At 46.8% G+C, this 15,186-nt stretch overlaps 1 protein-coding gene across 3 annotated transcripts in view; it reads left to right on the forward strand.

The window, feature by feature from the left end:
• Atg7 (autophagy related 7) overlaps positions 1 to 15,186 on the forward strand; it is a 226,487-nt gene that overhangs the window by 124,423 nt on the left and 86,878 nt on the right. For all 3 annotated transcript variants that reach the window (XM_059258391.1, XM_059258393.1, XM_059258390.1), the window contains exon 18: positions 11,450 to 11,572. In XM_059258391.1, the coding sequence (XP_059114374.1) occupies positions 11,450 to 11,572 (123 nt within the window). The remainder of the gene's footprint in view (positions 1 to 11,449; positions 11,573 to 15,186) is intronic.

A 15,186-nucleotide genomic window follows, 5' to 3' on the forward strand; every position in this document is an offset into this window, starting at 1 on the left:
TCTTGGCGTCTTGTCTTTGACCAGTGTGTTGTGTGGATATGCTTCTCCGTCTCATGTGTTTTGCATTTATTATTGTGATCAGCTTTCTGTTGTGCTCTGGGAGAGGCATTATGTAACTTATTTTTAAAAATAATTTTATTTTTAATTGTGCCTATTTGTAAAGGGGGGAGGCGTTCTATGTGCATGTACATACAGTTGCCCGAGGAAGCCAGAAGAGAGCATGGGGCCCTGCGGCTAAAATTACAAGCAGTTGTGTGCAGCTCAGCATGGTGCTGGGAGCTAGCATGGGTCCTCTGCAAGAGCAGGAAGTGTTCCTAGCTGGGAAGAGTGTGTGTTCTGTGCCTGTCCATCAGATGTCGGGTATAGCCCATTGGTAGTTAGCATTTTGCAATCAGATGTGTCCTCGTTAACTCTGCATGTTGATAGAGAATGACTGGCATCTCCAGTGCTAACAGAGGCTTCATCTCCTCCCTGTTGCCTATTGGCCTTTGCCTTGGTTATCCCCTTACTCTGATATTGTGGTGGGGCTGGAGAAATAGTTCAGTCAATACAGTGACTGCTGACAAAAATGAAGCCTGATCTTGAGTCCCCAGCACTCACATAAAAAGCTGGACATAGCCTGAATCCCTGTTTTATTTGGGAAGAGAGACAAGAGGATCCCTAAAGCGCACTAGCTCCATCGGTGAGTCTCAGTTTCAGTGAGCAGCACTGTCCGAGAAGATAAAAGTGAAGACAAATTAAGGAAAGACAGCTGGTGTCATCTGGGAGCCTCCACGTGCACCCAACTGCTCCGTTTCTGACCTGTACCTGTACATCCCTCCCTAGGCAACCTGGTTATCCCCTGCTCCCAGAAGGTCACCATATTGATGATAAATTTAGTGCAGACACATGATTGGCATGTATACTACAGCCTAGAACTCTGAACTTACCTGGTGGTGATGGCGTATGCCTCTAATCCCAGCACTTGGGAGGCAGGCAGATCTCTGAGTTCGAGGCTAGCCTGGTCTACAGAGTGAGTTCAGGGCAGCCAGGGCTACACAGAAAAACCCTGTCTCGGTAGAAAAAAAGAACTCCTGGACTCAGTTGATCCTCATGCTTCTGCTGGGATTACAGGAGTGCACCACCACACCCCGCCTCCATGTGCACCTGTACACATCACACACACACACACACACACACACACACACACACACACACACGCACGCACGGCGAGGGGTGGGGGAGAGTATGGTGCTGGCAACATAACTCAGTGGTGATAGAAAACTTGCTTCACATGCTTGAGGTTCTGAATTCCATCACTTAATAGAAAAATCAAACCAAAACACAATCACCATGCCTTCTTGGAGAATTACTCCTGCCACATTATAGAGCCTCTCATTTTATTCCACATCTTTGCTTGTTTTGGAGTCTTCTCAGAAACTGATATACTCTTTTCTTTGAATTCTGTTGACATACTATATTTTTCTACATTTATTTTAAGCTGTGGGTCTTTAGGTACCTGGCTGAGGGTGCAGCCCAGTGGTTGGATGCTCGTCTGCTCTGCACAGGGCCCTGGCTTCCATCCTCAGTGCAGGGAGAAGTGCCCGTATCTCTTACATCATAGTATTTGCAGATAACCTGTGCATATATGCTCTACTCTGCTCAGTCATCTGTAGATTGTCTATAGAGCCCAGTACACTGCCAATACTGCCAATGCTGTCTAAAAGACTGTGCGGAACTCTTTAGAGGACATCACACACACACACACACACACACACACACACACACACACACACACACAAAATCATGTGCCTAGTGCAGATGCAGCTGGGATTTCTTTCTTCAAACACCTGCCGTCTGTGGTTGTTGAATCTGCAGACGGAGAACCTACGATGAACCTACGATGCTCAGGGCTGACTAGAACTGGCACCAGCCTGTCGCTTGTCATTTCTCCTCTGTTCTTCTCCCTTGTCCCTTTCCCTGGATTTGCCTGTAATTCTCTGTGCATCTTTGTGGTTTTGATTGTACATTTTCTACAACACTGTTTTTCCCCTTTCTTAGCATATTATGTTATAATTGTATCTTTTCTAGTATCTGCCTGCCTTAGTTACTGTTATTGCTATGAGGAGACACCATGACCAAGACAACTCATAGCAAAAAGCATTTAATTGGGGGCTTGCTTACAATTTCAAAAAGTTGGTCCATGATAATCATGGCAGGGAGCATGGTGACAGGCAGGCAGGCATGGCGCTGGAGAGAGAGTGAGAGCTCACATCTGATCAGGAAGTTGCAGGCAGAGAGAGCAAGACTGTACCTGGTGTGGGCTTCTGAAACCTCAGAGCATATCCCCAGTGAAACACTTCCTCCAGCAAGACCACTGTGGTATTGTGTTCCCCCAAATATTGTGCATGCTAATAAACTTATCTGGGGTCAGAGACAGAGCAGCCACAATATTAAACATAAAGGATAGGCAGTGGTAGCACACGCCTTTAATCCTAGCATTCCAGAGGCAGAAATCCATGTGTTCAAGGATACAGACAGGCATGGTGACTCATCACACCTTTAATCCCAGAAAGCAAGACCTTAATCCCAGGGAGTGAGGCAGAAAGCAGAAAGGTATATAAGGTGTGAGGACCAGAAACTAGAAGCATTTGGCCGGTTAAGCTTTCAGGCTTTTGAGTAGCAGTTCAGCTGAGATCCATTCTGGATGAGGACTCAGAAGCCTCCAGTCTGAGGAAACAAGACCAGCTGAGGATCCGGTGAGGTGAGGTAGCTGTGGCTTGTTCTGGCTCTCTGATTTTCCAGTGTTCACCCAATACCTGGCTCAGGTTTGATTTTATTAATAAGAACTTTTAAGATTCATGCTACAGACCACACACATCTACTCCAGCAAGGCCATCCCTCCTAATTCTGCCCAAACAGTTCCACTAACTGGGGACCAGGCATTCAAACACTTGAGCCTATGGGGGTCATTCTCATTTAAACCAGTGCACTACACTAGAGTTTAATATACCTTACCACTAATACAGGGCTGCTGTTAGCAATGTTGTACCAGTCGGGTGGAGTGGACCCCTTACATTAACACACTGTCCTAATTCCTCCTTCCTGCCTCATGTCACTGCTGCCATTCACTTCAGTGACACATAAACAAATGTAAGCATCCGTGATCACACACATTGTTACCTTGAACAGATCGTTAAGTTAATTAAGAATCAGGAAAATAGGGCAGGGTGGTGGCTCAGTGGATAAAAGCATTAGCTAGGTAAGCCTGACCACCTAGATTCAATCTCTGTAACTCACAGAGCCCCATGTGGGGCTGAAGAGATGACTCAACAGTTAAGAGCATGTGCTGCTCTCCAGAGGACCTGAGTTCCGTCCCCAGCACCCATGGCAGAGGCTCACAAGCACCTCTAAGTCTAGCTCTGGGGGGTCTGACACCCTCTTCTGACCTCCATAGACACCTGAACTCACGTGCACATACCCACACAGACACATACACATAATTTAAGTAAAAGACTTTTTCTGTGTTTTCTTAGGATCAAACCTCCACTGCCCACCCTCCTTCGTTCATATTGTTTTTCATCTTTGTTCTCATCCGCTGACTCCAGTTGCTTCAACTTCTGGTCTGCTAATCCCATCATGCTTACTATGTCTGCTTCGGGTGTTTACTCTGTCTGTTCAAACTGTCTGTACCTTTAGTCCTCCTTATGTCTTCATAGAAATGATACCCCATGGAGAAAACTGCTATAAACGGCCTTACTGAGGCAGGGGCAGGCAGGATGCGGGGAAAGGGGGCACCGTCTAGTCCCTGAGCCTTGGGACTGCGAACCTGATGACTGTCTCAATCCCTCCCCACACGGGCCCACGGGCCAGGCAGGTATGTATTTCCCTTTGCTGGATCAGCTAGCCTCTGACAAATGCCCACCCGGTTAGGCTCTGCTCTCCACCTTGCCTGTGTTAGAAGAGTAGCTGGTGTATCTCACCTCGAAGCCCCCGCTGCTGCTGGAAGCAAAGGGGTTTTTTTCTCTGATATTCACTCTGAATATCAGAGTTGAGCTCCGGGCTGTAAAACTCACAAAAGCCTGGGGGCTTCATCCTCCTGGAAGTTTCCATCTGAGGCTCCCAGAGGCTCCCTCTGTTTGTTACTATGCAGGTTTCCTGCTCAGTGCCAGTTCCCTCAGGCTGTCTGCTTTCTTACAAGTCCTGTCTTGCCTGCCTGTGACTTCAGTGTGGGAAACAGTTTTTTGACCTGTGACCTCAACTAAGTGTTACAGAAATAGGTGCTTGTGTATAGTTTTGAATTTTCATGTGCAAGGAAGTACAACGCCTAAACAAAAGCCACCTTTAACAGGAGGTTTATAGAAACTGCACGTTCACATCCCTGTTAAAATATACAAGCTGGTTTTTAAACTGGGATATGTGTTTTGTGCTGCCCTTGTTTAAGAATAATAGACAAGGGGCTGGAGAGGTGGCTCAATGGTTAAGAGTGTGTACTGCTCGTACTGAGGACCCTGGATTGGTTCCCAGAACCCACACCAGGATGCTCACAGCCATCTATAGCTCTGCTTTCAGAGGATCCAATGCCCTCTGGCTTCCGTGGGCCTCTGCCTCATCTGGTGCACATAAACTCATGCAGGCACACACATGGAACGAAAGGGAAGGAAGGAAGAAAAATAGATAAACTAGTGAATCCATTTTGCTTCTCATGAGATGAAAACTATTACATTGGGCCAGCACAATGGCTCATTTGGGAAATGGTGATCGCTGCCGAGCCTGATGACTGGAGTTCGGTCCCTGGGCCCCACATAGTGGAAAGAGAAAACTGACTTCTACAGATTATTCTCTGTGTCCTGGCATACACACAACACATGGTACACATATTAACTAAACAAATAAATAAATGTAATAAAAATACTTCTAAAGAAAAAAAAAACTATTGCATTTTATTATCAGGTGATCAGAGTCCTGTGAAAGCCTTCTCCAGAGCTGCCCAGAATTGGAAGGCTTTGGTGGGTGTCAGTGCTGAGCTGTAGACTGTGCATTTGATGGAGCAGAGAGCAAGCATTAGCATAGTCCCAGCTGCAGAGTGGTTCTCCTGGTACTGTCTCTTTCTACCATCTTGGTCCAGGGCTGTTGTTTTCCTGTATATCATAAATAGCAAAACTCCAGCTGTGCAGAAATGGTTAAAGCAAAGCTCAGACAGGAAGGACATGCGACATGCATGCATCATTGGACAGGAGTGAACGCTGGGCCGGCCAGTTGGTTCAGGAGTAAAGGTGCTTGCTGCTGAGCCTGGCTACCTGAGTTCAAGCCCCAGGATCACGTGATAGGAGAGAGCACTGAATCCTCTACGTTGCCCCCTCACCTCACTTGAGAACCTTTACTGCAGCTGGGGGAAAGGGGAGCAGAAGGGGGTGTGTAGCTGGAGTGTTCCTGCCTGGCCCACAGTCAGGACAAATCTCTCTTACCTGCCAGTCCCACAGCCGCTCAGACCTGACCAAGTAAACACAGAGACTTATATTGCTTACAAACTGTATGGCCGTGGCAGGCTTCTTGCTAACTGTTCTTATAGCTTAAATTAATCCATTTCCATAAATCTATACCTTGCCACGTGGCTCGTGGCTTACTGGCATCTTCACATGCTTCTTGTCATGGCGGCGGCTGGCAGTGTCTCTCCCACTCAGCCTTCCACTTCCCAGCATTCTCCTCTCTCCTTGTCCCGCCTATACTTCCTGCCTGGCCACTGGCCAATCAGTGTTTTATTTATACAGAACGATATCCACAGCAGGGATGGGGCATGCCACTGCTTTATTTAGGAAAATCATCCAAACCTGAACTTGTAATTTCCCAGGATAAGGGGTTTGCTGTTCAGGAACCCTTGTTGGCTTAAGGGCCATGCTGTGTCGAGTGCAGATTGGTAGGTTACTGCTAGATGCATTTTAACTGTAGCTTTCTCTCCCTCCCTCCCTTCCTCCTCGTTTGTTTTTATAGTTTTAGACACATTCCGTCCTCTAAGAAGATTAAGCCCTTGCCAGGAGGAGAAAGGCCTGATACCTTTCAGAAGGTGCTTGTGTTCAGCAGGTTAACTCGGCACTGGAGGTCCGTGTGTGATTCCACACGCTCCAAGAGGATTAAGTTTTTCCACATAGTTTCCAGCCTTAGCATTAAACTTTTGTCACCCTAGGTCCATGCTGCCTGTCCTTCATTCTGTCCTTGCTGTCCTCGTCCACTCTTGGGTTTGTAGGCTACACAGTGATCTGTAGAAACAAGGGCTTAGAGTCCTAGAGTTCAACTAAGGTCCAACAAAAATATCCACTCTCATTAAAAAGTCATTAAAAAGATCCTACTTAACACTTGGAAGCCTGTCACTTAATTTACATACCCATTCTTCTGAGACACCATCCTGATTTGTAAGGAATCTCACTATTGAGGGTTGAGGGAATCCCATATTTCTTAGATGCTTTCTATTATTTATTTATTTTGATTTTTCAAGACAGGGATGTTCTTTGTAGTCCTGGCTGTCCTGGGACTTATACTGTAGACCATGCTGGCCTCAAATTCCGATATCTATCTGCCTCTGCCTCCAAAGTGCTGGGATTAAAGGCATGCGCCGCTGCCACCCACCCAACTCCCCCTACCCCCAGCTATTAAATGCTTTCTAAAATCCATGAGTTGGACTGTGGCTGAGCCAGGCTGCTCAGCTCTCTAGGTCTCCTGCTGGGACCTATCAGCCTGTGGATCATTTTCTCCCTACCTGGGCTCGTCTCATCTCCTTATTTTACTTTATTTATTTGTTTATTTATTTATTCATTCATTTTTGAAACAGGCTCACTGTGTAGTCCTGGTTGGCCTAGAACTGACTGTGTAGACCAGCTGGCCTTGAACACACAAAGATCCACTTGCCTCTGCCTCCCTAGTGCTGAGATTAAAGGTGTGCACCACCATGCCCACCTTTCTCAGCCCCTTCTTGATGTTGTCAACTCCTAAGCACCTCTCGTTCCTTCATTCAGCTTGGGGAGCCACAGATGGAGCCTCACTCACTTTCTCAGGAGACATCCTTCTCTCCTGAGCAGGCGTTTAGCTCAGTCTCCCAGCACTGCTGAGACAAACTCTGTCTCCTACCCCAACCCCTCTACCCCTCACCCCCTCTCACCACCTCCAGCCCCAGCCCCTGGCTTTCCTATGTCTCTCTGCCCTTTCTTTGTTTTTTTTTTTTTGTTTTGTTTTGTTTTGTTTTTTTCCCCCAATTTTTCGAGACAGGGTTTCTCTGTGTAGCTTTGCGCCTTTCCTGGAACTCACTCTGTAGCCCAGGCTGGCCTCAAACTCACAGAGATCCACCTGCCTCTGCCTCCCGAGTGCTGGGATTAAAGGCGTGCGCCGCCGCCGCCGCCACCGCCGCCGCCACCACCACCCGGCTCTCTGCCCCTTCTTAACTGCCACACTGCCTGGGGCAGGGGAGCTGACCCTGCATACTAAGTGCATTTGTCTTTTTTTGTTTGTTTGTTTTTGTTTTTTGTTCTTTTTGAGACAGTTTTTTTTCCTCAATGTAGCTCTGGCTGTGGAGAAACTTGATCTGTAGACAAGGCTGGTCTCGAACTCAGAGATCTGCCTGCCTCTGCCTCCCAAGTGCTGAGACTAAAGGTGTGTGTCACCACCGCCTAGTCCACCTGTTTCCTTTTTTTTTTTTTAAATTTTTAAGCATAATTTCTTTATTGAATCTTTGGGAATTTCACATCCTGCACCCCAATTCCACTCACCTCCCAGACCCTCCATATCTCCCCTTCCCAATGCAGTGGCCCCCCAAAAATAAAAATTTTTTGAAAATCAAACCAATACAAAAAGAAAAAGAGCAAAAAACAAAACAACAAAGAAAACCTCTGCGCTCCTCCATCTTTCCCGCCTCTCTTCATCTGTCCTGGTGGCCGTGGGAGCCTCAGTGTGTCCCATAGTCTACCCTTTTGTCCAATCCGCTGTACCTGCTAATGTTCATTGTAATGAGTCACTGGTCTGGTTCAAGGCCTCTGGTTTCTGGTACACCATCATCACTGGATCCTCACCGGAACTTCTCAACCACAGGCAGCAGGGAGCTGACTCTGATGGCATAGGTGTAGGGAAGCTGGCTCCACCCCTCGCCTGAACAGGAGAGCCTGGACTGACGAGCTCAAGGACACCCAGGCCCACAGCCTGGGCTTGGTCCATCCTGACATCTACCGCAGCTAGGACCTGCTGGAGCTTGTGAAGGGACTGTCTCTGTGGAACGATAACTGTGGGGTCTCCATGACTCGGTATCTGTGTTTCTTAAGCAGGTTGTACTCACGGCCCTAGGGCAGCCTAATGCAGTACCTGTAGTATGCCCGAATTTGATCTGTGGTCAGCCACAGGACACAGTGGACACTTCCGCCTGTAAATCATCCCAGCACTCAGCTGATGTAGAGATTTTCCTATGCAGGACACCGAAACTGTAGAAGGAGTGGATGGGCCTGAGTTCATTCCCCTTTCTATTTTCCCTCCATCTTTTAAACACAGTACACATACACAGTCTGGATATTGTTTTTTTTAATATATTGCCATGTCTTGGAAATCAGCTTTTACCAGCCGTTCAGAGCCGTGTGGGTTTTTTTTTTTTTTAATGAGTTACAGTTATACCACTGCTTGTAAATGTGGCATAATACGGCTACACGGTCCCCTGTCAGATATCCATTTTCAAGGTTTTCTGCTGCAGTGGTTCAATGAGCAGTCTTACATCTGTGTTCATGCTACAAACAACCGCATAGAAACTTTCACAAGTGAAATTGCTAATTGTGGTGTTTATGCTTTTCCAAAAGGAGAATTTTTTAAAATTCTATTAAGTTACTGCCTCTCGGGTGTCTGTTCATGTGTCTACTGATTCCTGGATGCACCCAATGTCTGCTGTCTTTTTTATTCTCTTCTCGTGTCTCTTCTGGGTTCTAGGAGAACTTTCGAGGCCCTGCAGCTCACTGCCTGCCCTTCAGCTGACAGCCCCTGTGATCACTGATCCATGGGTGTGACAGTCACATGTTTTGCTCTGAGAGTTCTTGTTCTCTTGTCAAGGCAACTGGCCTTTCGTCTTCCTGCCTTCTATGTGAAGAGTAATGCGCTTATGGGAGTTCTGTCTGCATCTTAACTGCTCAGATGGATTCTCACAACATGTGCTTTATGTATCCAGCACCCGATATTATTAGCACCCTGAGCACCCCTCTTCTAGGCACACTTTCTCCATAGGTCCACTTCTATCCTGAATTCTAACACCCTGGATTAATTTTACCTGTTTTTTTTTTAACTTTGTAGAGTGGTAATTGTGCAGTGCATACAGATTCTTCTCTGTAATGTGTTTGATGAATGTAATTATAATTTATGTTATTGCTATATAGTATTCCATTCCTGAATATACCTAATTCATTTATTCATCTACTATTAATAGTTACTTAAGTGACTTCTAGTTTGGTTATCATGAGTGGTGCTGCCATGAACACTTTCGTTTGTGTCTTCTGATGCTCCTGGGTGCACATCTTTGTTTGTGTGGGTACCTAAGGATTACTGGGTCACAGGGCATATAAGTACTAAACTTTTTTTTACTATCTTTTTATTTATTCCCTGTGTCTTTCACATCATGCATCTCAATCCCATTCATCTTGTCACTTCATATCAACCCTCTGCCCTTGCAAATTTCCCCAAAATAAAATAAATTTTAAGAGAAAAGAAAAAGAAAAACCTTGTTGTGGAAGCTGTAGTGTGACACAGTGAGTCACACAGTAAACCCTTTTATCCATATATCTTTACTTGCAAGTATTCATTTCAAAGAGTCATTGGTCTGGTTCAAGGTCTCTGGTTTCTGCTACCCCATCAATACTGGGCCCTCACTGGGACTCCTCCTGGATATCCTGGTGTTGCCCTGTATCATGGAGATCCTGCAGCTTTGGATTTGCAGGACCTTCCCCTTCACGTGTTCCAGCAGATCATAGATAGGATGGATGTTGGGGTGGGCCAACTCATAGCCCTGGTTCTGGGCCTGGGTAGATGCTGGGTTGGTCAGCCCACCAGGTCTCCCTGTCCCCACCACCAGGGTGAGCTCTCCAGGGTTCCCTCAGCTAATTAATGCAGCTAGGAGCAGGGGGTGGACCAGTTCTCCTGCTCTCATGCCCTCAGGCCGGCTCTCCCACACCTACACCACCAGGGCCACTAGTACCAAACTTCTAAAGGGGTGGTCTCATCTTACACTTCCTGGGAGTCCCGAGTGTCCCATGTCCTTGCTAACACTTGCTATGTCCTGACTTTTGTAATCCCTTTGGTGAGTACAGGGCATATTCATTGTAGTTAGTTTCTCTTTCTCTGAAAACATGTGGTGTTGAGTATATTCTTGTGTGGATTGCCCTCATCTGTGATGTTCCTGTTGACATTCATTTTTCCATTTCTAACAGTTAGGTTTTAAAATGATTTTTGGCTAGCTGGGATGTCAGATTTCTGACAAACCATTTTGTCCTGCCCACTCCCATGATCACTTTCCATTTTTCCCTTGGATCTTCACTCCTGTCACTTTGTAACAAGTGAGTCTCGGGCCCAGTAGCTTGAGTCCTGCAGAGCATTCAGAAACTTGCACGAAACTTACTTTATTGGGAGAAGTTGGAGTCACACAGAAGATGATGTGACTCTCGCAAGCAGAGGCGGAGTAAATACTCAGTCTTCCTCTACTCTTTCTTAAGGAGTTTTTGAGGAGACAGAGTGTGTGTGTATGTGTGTGTGTGTGTGTGTGTGTGTGTGTGTGTGTGTGTGTCTGTCTGTCTGTCTGTCTGTGAGTACAGGTGTCTGAGAAGGCCAGAGGTGTCAGATTCCCTGAAGCTAGAATACAGACAATTGTGAGCCACCTGATGGTGGCTGCTGGGAACTGAACCCCGGTCCTCTGCAAGAGCAGCTAGTCTCTTAACCCCTGGGCCATCTCTCCAGCCATTCTTTTTTGCCTGTCAGGTAGCATTTTTACCTTATATTTTATTTTCCTTTCAAAAAGTTTTATGGCCAGGCAATGGTGGTACATGCCTTTAATCCCAGCACTCAGGAGGCAGAGGCAGGCGGATCTCTGAGTTTGAGGCCAGCCTGGGCTACAGAGTGAGTTCCAGGAAAAGTGCCAAAGCTATACAGAGAAACCCTGTCTTGAAAAACCAAAAAAAAAAAAAAAAAAGTTTTAGCACATTTGTTTACTTATACTTGAGTGTGCTGTGTCCATGCATGTGCTATGGGGTACATATTGAGATCCGAGTACAGCTTGTAGGAATCGGTTCCTTCCTTCCACCCTGTGGGCCCTGGGGATCGAACTTGGGTCATGAAGTCTGGTGATAGCCACCTCTGCCTGCTGAGCCACCCCCCTGTTTTAAACACGTGATTGTTAGAAACAAGAACCTTTTAGTGCATATCTAACAGTTCTAGCTCCCTTTCTAAAAGGACCAATGTTTTGCAGGTTCTTGATCAATACGAGCGGGAAGGATTTGCCTTCCTAGCGAAGGTGTTTAACTCCTCACATTCCTTCTTAGAAGACCTGACTGGACTTACACTGCTCCATCAAGAGACCCAAGCTGCAGAGGTAAGAACACAGCATTTCTGTCCCGAGGACTGAGGTTTACAACCTGCCAGACTCTTGCCTTTGTGAAAGGGGATAGAGTGGTTAATTTTAGCTTTTTTTTTTCCCCTGAGAGCAGGTAGCACCTTGATATCAGTGGCACACCCTGTCGTGCCAAGGTGTCTGCCCTATAGCTGTCGAAAGCACTATGTCAAGGCAGAGCGAGCCGAGGGCCCTGATTTCTGAGCATTGCTTGTGTTTCTGGAAGGTGTGCTTGAGTACAGCTGTTGGAGAATGGTCTTTAAGGTGTCTGTGAAAACACAAGTCAGTGAGGACCTTGGGCTTTGGCTGTGTCATCAGAGAAAATGTGGCCCGCTTGTTGACAGCCTGGTCAGTCTTAGGTACCAACGTTGACCTGTTGTGAAATAGCCCTGCCTGGCCTGGGAGTTGTGCAGGTCCCTGACTGAGGGACCGACACAGGGAGCAGTGAAGACCACAGTTCCTCAAAGTGGGTGACTGAGAATGAGGACAGCATCTCAGCCATGGCTTTCCCCTGAAGGGGTCATAAGGTGACCCAGGCCCTCACGGCACTTCCCTGGCTGTGCAGGGAACCCTTGCCATCCCAGTTTCTACAGACCTGGCTCAGTGCTGCGAGTCATGAGTCCTGGTCATTGATAAACACCCCAAGGACTGCTTCTCCACACCACTGAGGAGGCCCCAAGTAGTCAGGGAGTGACCGGCCTGAACCAGTCCTGGCCAGCCAGTGGAATAAGGGCTGCCGTTTGGAGAGGTGGGATGAGCTCTGAGTAGAAGAAACCATTGGAAAAGCCAGAGTATGGCTGCTTGGACTCATGAGCAGGTTGGGGTGAGATTGACAGGGACACCCTGGAAACAAGGCAGTCTGCCTCTAGCGCTTGGCTTAGAGCTGAAAGCGAATTTTCTTCAACTTGTTCGGATGCTGGGGTGTTAAGCAGATGTGGTCTTTCACTGATGTCTGGTACTTAGAAGCTGGAGAGTCCCTCATCTTCAGAGCCAGGAAGTGAAGAGCATCTCTGGAGAGCCCTGAGAGATGAAACTGTCCCCTAGACTGAGACTGGGGTCCCAGGCAGGTTTCAGGATGTTTTGCTGATGGTAGCTCCTGTGACCTGGAAGTGCATGAGGAGGAACCTGCAGATCTCAGCAGCTCTGATATCACTGATGGCAAGAGGCTTTGCCAGCAACAGAATTAACTTCTTTAGCCACTCAGAAGAGCCGTAACAGAGATTTCCTTCTGTCTCACAACTTCTTTAGCCACTCAGAAGAGCTGTAGCAGAGATTTCCTTCTATCTCACTCTAGAGACAGAGCAGATGTCAGAGTAGTGGGCTCAGCCCTTGGTCACATCCGCTTAGTCTGCATTTTAGTGGCTCAGCTGGTTATATCCTTCTCGAAGGCCCAGAGGAAAACAAGTCCCTGCCAGCCTTGGTGTCAATAGTCTGTTAGCCTATGAGCCAGATGTGGCTTGCAGCTGTGGTGTTTTGGAGCTTGCCCTGTGTTAAATTTTGAAGAAAGCCAGAATTTGAAAATCACATCTTTTACATAAAAGTCTCAATTTCCTTATTTCCAACTTCTTTGAAAAATCAGACACCTTCTGTATAGAATGGTGTATATGGGCTGGAGAGATGGCTCAGAGGTTAAGAGCACTGCTTGCTCTTCCAAAGGTCCTGAGTTCAATTCCCAGCAACCACATGGTGGCTCACAACCATCTGTAATGAGATCTGGTGCCCTCTTCTGGCCTGCAGGGATACATGCAGACAGAACTCTGTATACATAATAAATAAATCTTAAAAAAAAAAAAAAAAAAAAAGAAGAAGAAGAAGAAGAAAGAAATGATGCATAGGATGCAGACTTTGAAGGCATAAAATATGTAATGGGCTGAGAGTGCAGCTCAGTGGTGCAGTGCTTCCGAGCATGCGCAACGCCAACACCACATTAGGAATGTCTATAGACACACAGTTGTCATGCCTGTCACGTGGCTCCATTTCCTCTCCTGGAGACAGATGCTGTTTCTTCACCCTTCAGCCATGTTCTGGGTTAATTTCATGCTCTGCAGTTGACAGCCTTTCTGGGAGTTTGGATCTGTAACCCCTGACTTACCAAAGCTCTAAATTGAAGCTTTAAGAGAAGGGCGAAAATACAGCACTCCCCAGGGGACCGCAGAGCAGCAAAGTCCCTGCCTCACGTGTGCCGTTGCTTTGTTCTGAAAAGAGCATGTACGTGCAAGAGAATAAATAGAGATGTCAGAGAGTGGCTGGGGTATAGGTTACTGGTAGAGCACTTTCCTAGCTTGTGGAAGTCCAAGCCTCACTGCCCCAGGGTAAGGAGAAGATCAGGAGTTCAAAGTCATCCTCAGCTATGTAGTAAGTTCAAGGCCAATCTGGGCTACATGAAACCATATCTCCAATACAAAACAAAAACATGTTTATATAAATATAGTATTTTGATTTTTAGACTTATTTCTGGTGAATTTATAGATGCTCAGTATGAAAATATGAACTTCCATATTTTTTAATGCAACCTAATGAAGATGATAATTCCCTTTTGGATGGACTGTTTTCATGAGCTTCATGTTGTTGCAAAACACTTATTAAAGTAATATGCACTATTTCATAATATATGTTGTTTACAAAAACATTTAAATTTTTTTGTGGTGCTGGAGCACAAGACTATGTGCATTGTGAATGTGTGTGTGTGTGTGTGTGTGTGTGTGTGTGAGAGAGAGAGAGAGAGAGAGAGAGAGAGAGAGAGAGAGAGAGAGGTGAGTCAATGTGTGAGTGTATGTGTATGAGTGTGTGTGTGTGTGTAACTTTTTAAAAATTACTGAACTTTTTCTGAAGCTCTGACACCAGGCGCCATGGTGGTTTCTGGACCAGGGTTAATGAGACAGTGGTGCTCACAGGCTCATGTTCGTTGTGAGAAGCAAAGGTGTTGGCAGCGAGCTGAGGTGCTATCAAAAATGTTCAGCCTTTCTGTAGGCCTTAAGTCCTGAGCCTCCCGGAGTCAGGATGCAGGAAAGCCTTCTGGGAAGACAACCACCTTCCCTTTAGTTTTAAAGGATGAGCAACCGTCTTTATAAACAAAAGCTGCATGTGGTCATTGAGAGGCTGGGGAGGAGAGGAGCAGCGCCCCCAGCCTTCCTGATGTACAGAGCATGTGACAGCCATAGGGCTCGTCCGTTTTCCAAGTGTATGATTCTGGAGTTTTTAGTTTGCCCTGAGTGGGGTCATCATTGCCCCCACGTGCACACTTTCATCACCCCCAGAAATGAACATGCCCATTATGGAGTCACTCTCCTGTCCCTGCCCCTCCAGCACTAATCTCTGGAAAGTTCTGCATGTATTTTAGTGCCTGTGTCTCCATTCAGCACTCCTCCTTAGAGAAGGAAGAGTGCCCAGCTGAACCTGCCAGAGACCACATGTCCCCTTGTTCCCACAGAAAGGCCACAGTGACAAAGATACAGCCAAGCAGGGCCCTCTTTGTTCAATGAGATTGACCATGGCAACCCTAGCTTTGCTAGGCACCGCCCCTCCCTCCGCTGTCACTCATCCTGACTGACGGCAGTGAGTTCATTCAAGGTCACCGTGCCTGTCCTGCTCTGGAG

Source organism: Peromyscus eremicus, chromosome 3 (assembly GCF_949786415.1).
Source record: "Peromyscus eremicus chromosome 3, PerEre_H2_v1, whole genome shotgun sequence".
NCBI classification, from domain to species: Eukaryota; Metazoa; Chordata; class Mammalia; order Rodentia; family Cricetidae; genus Peromyscus; species Peromyscus eremicus.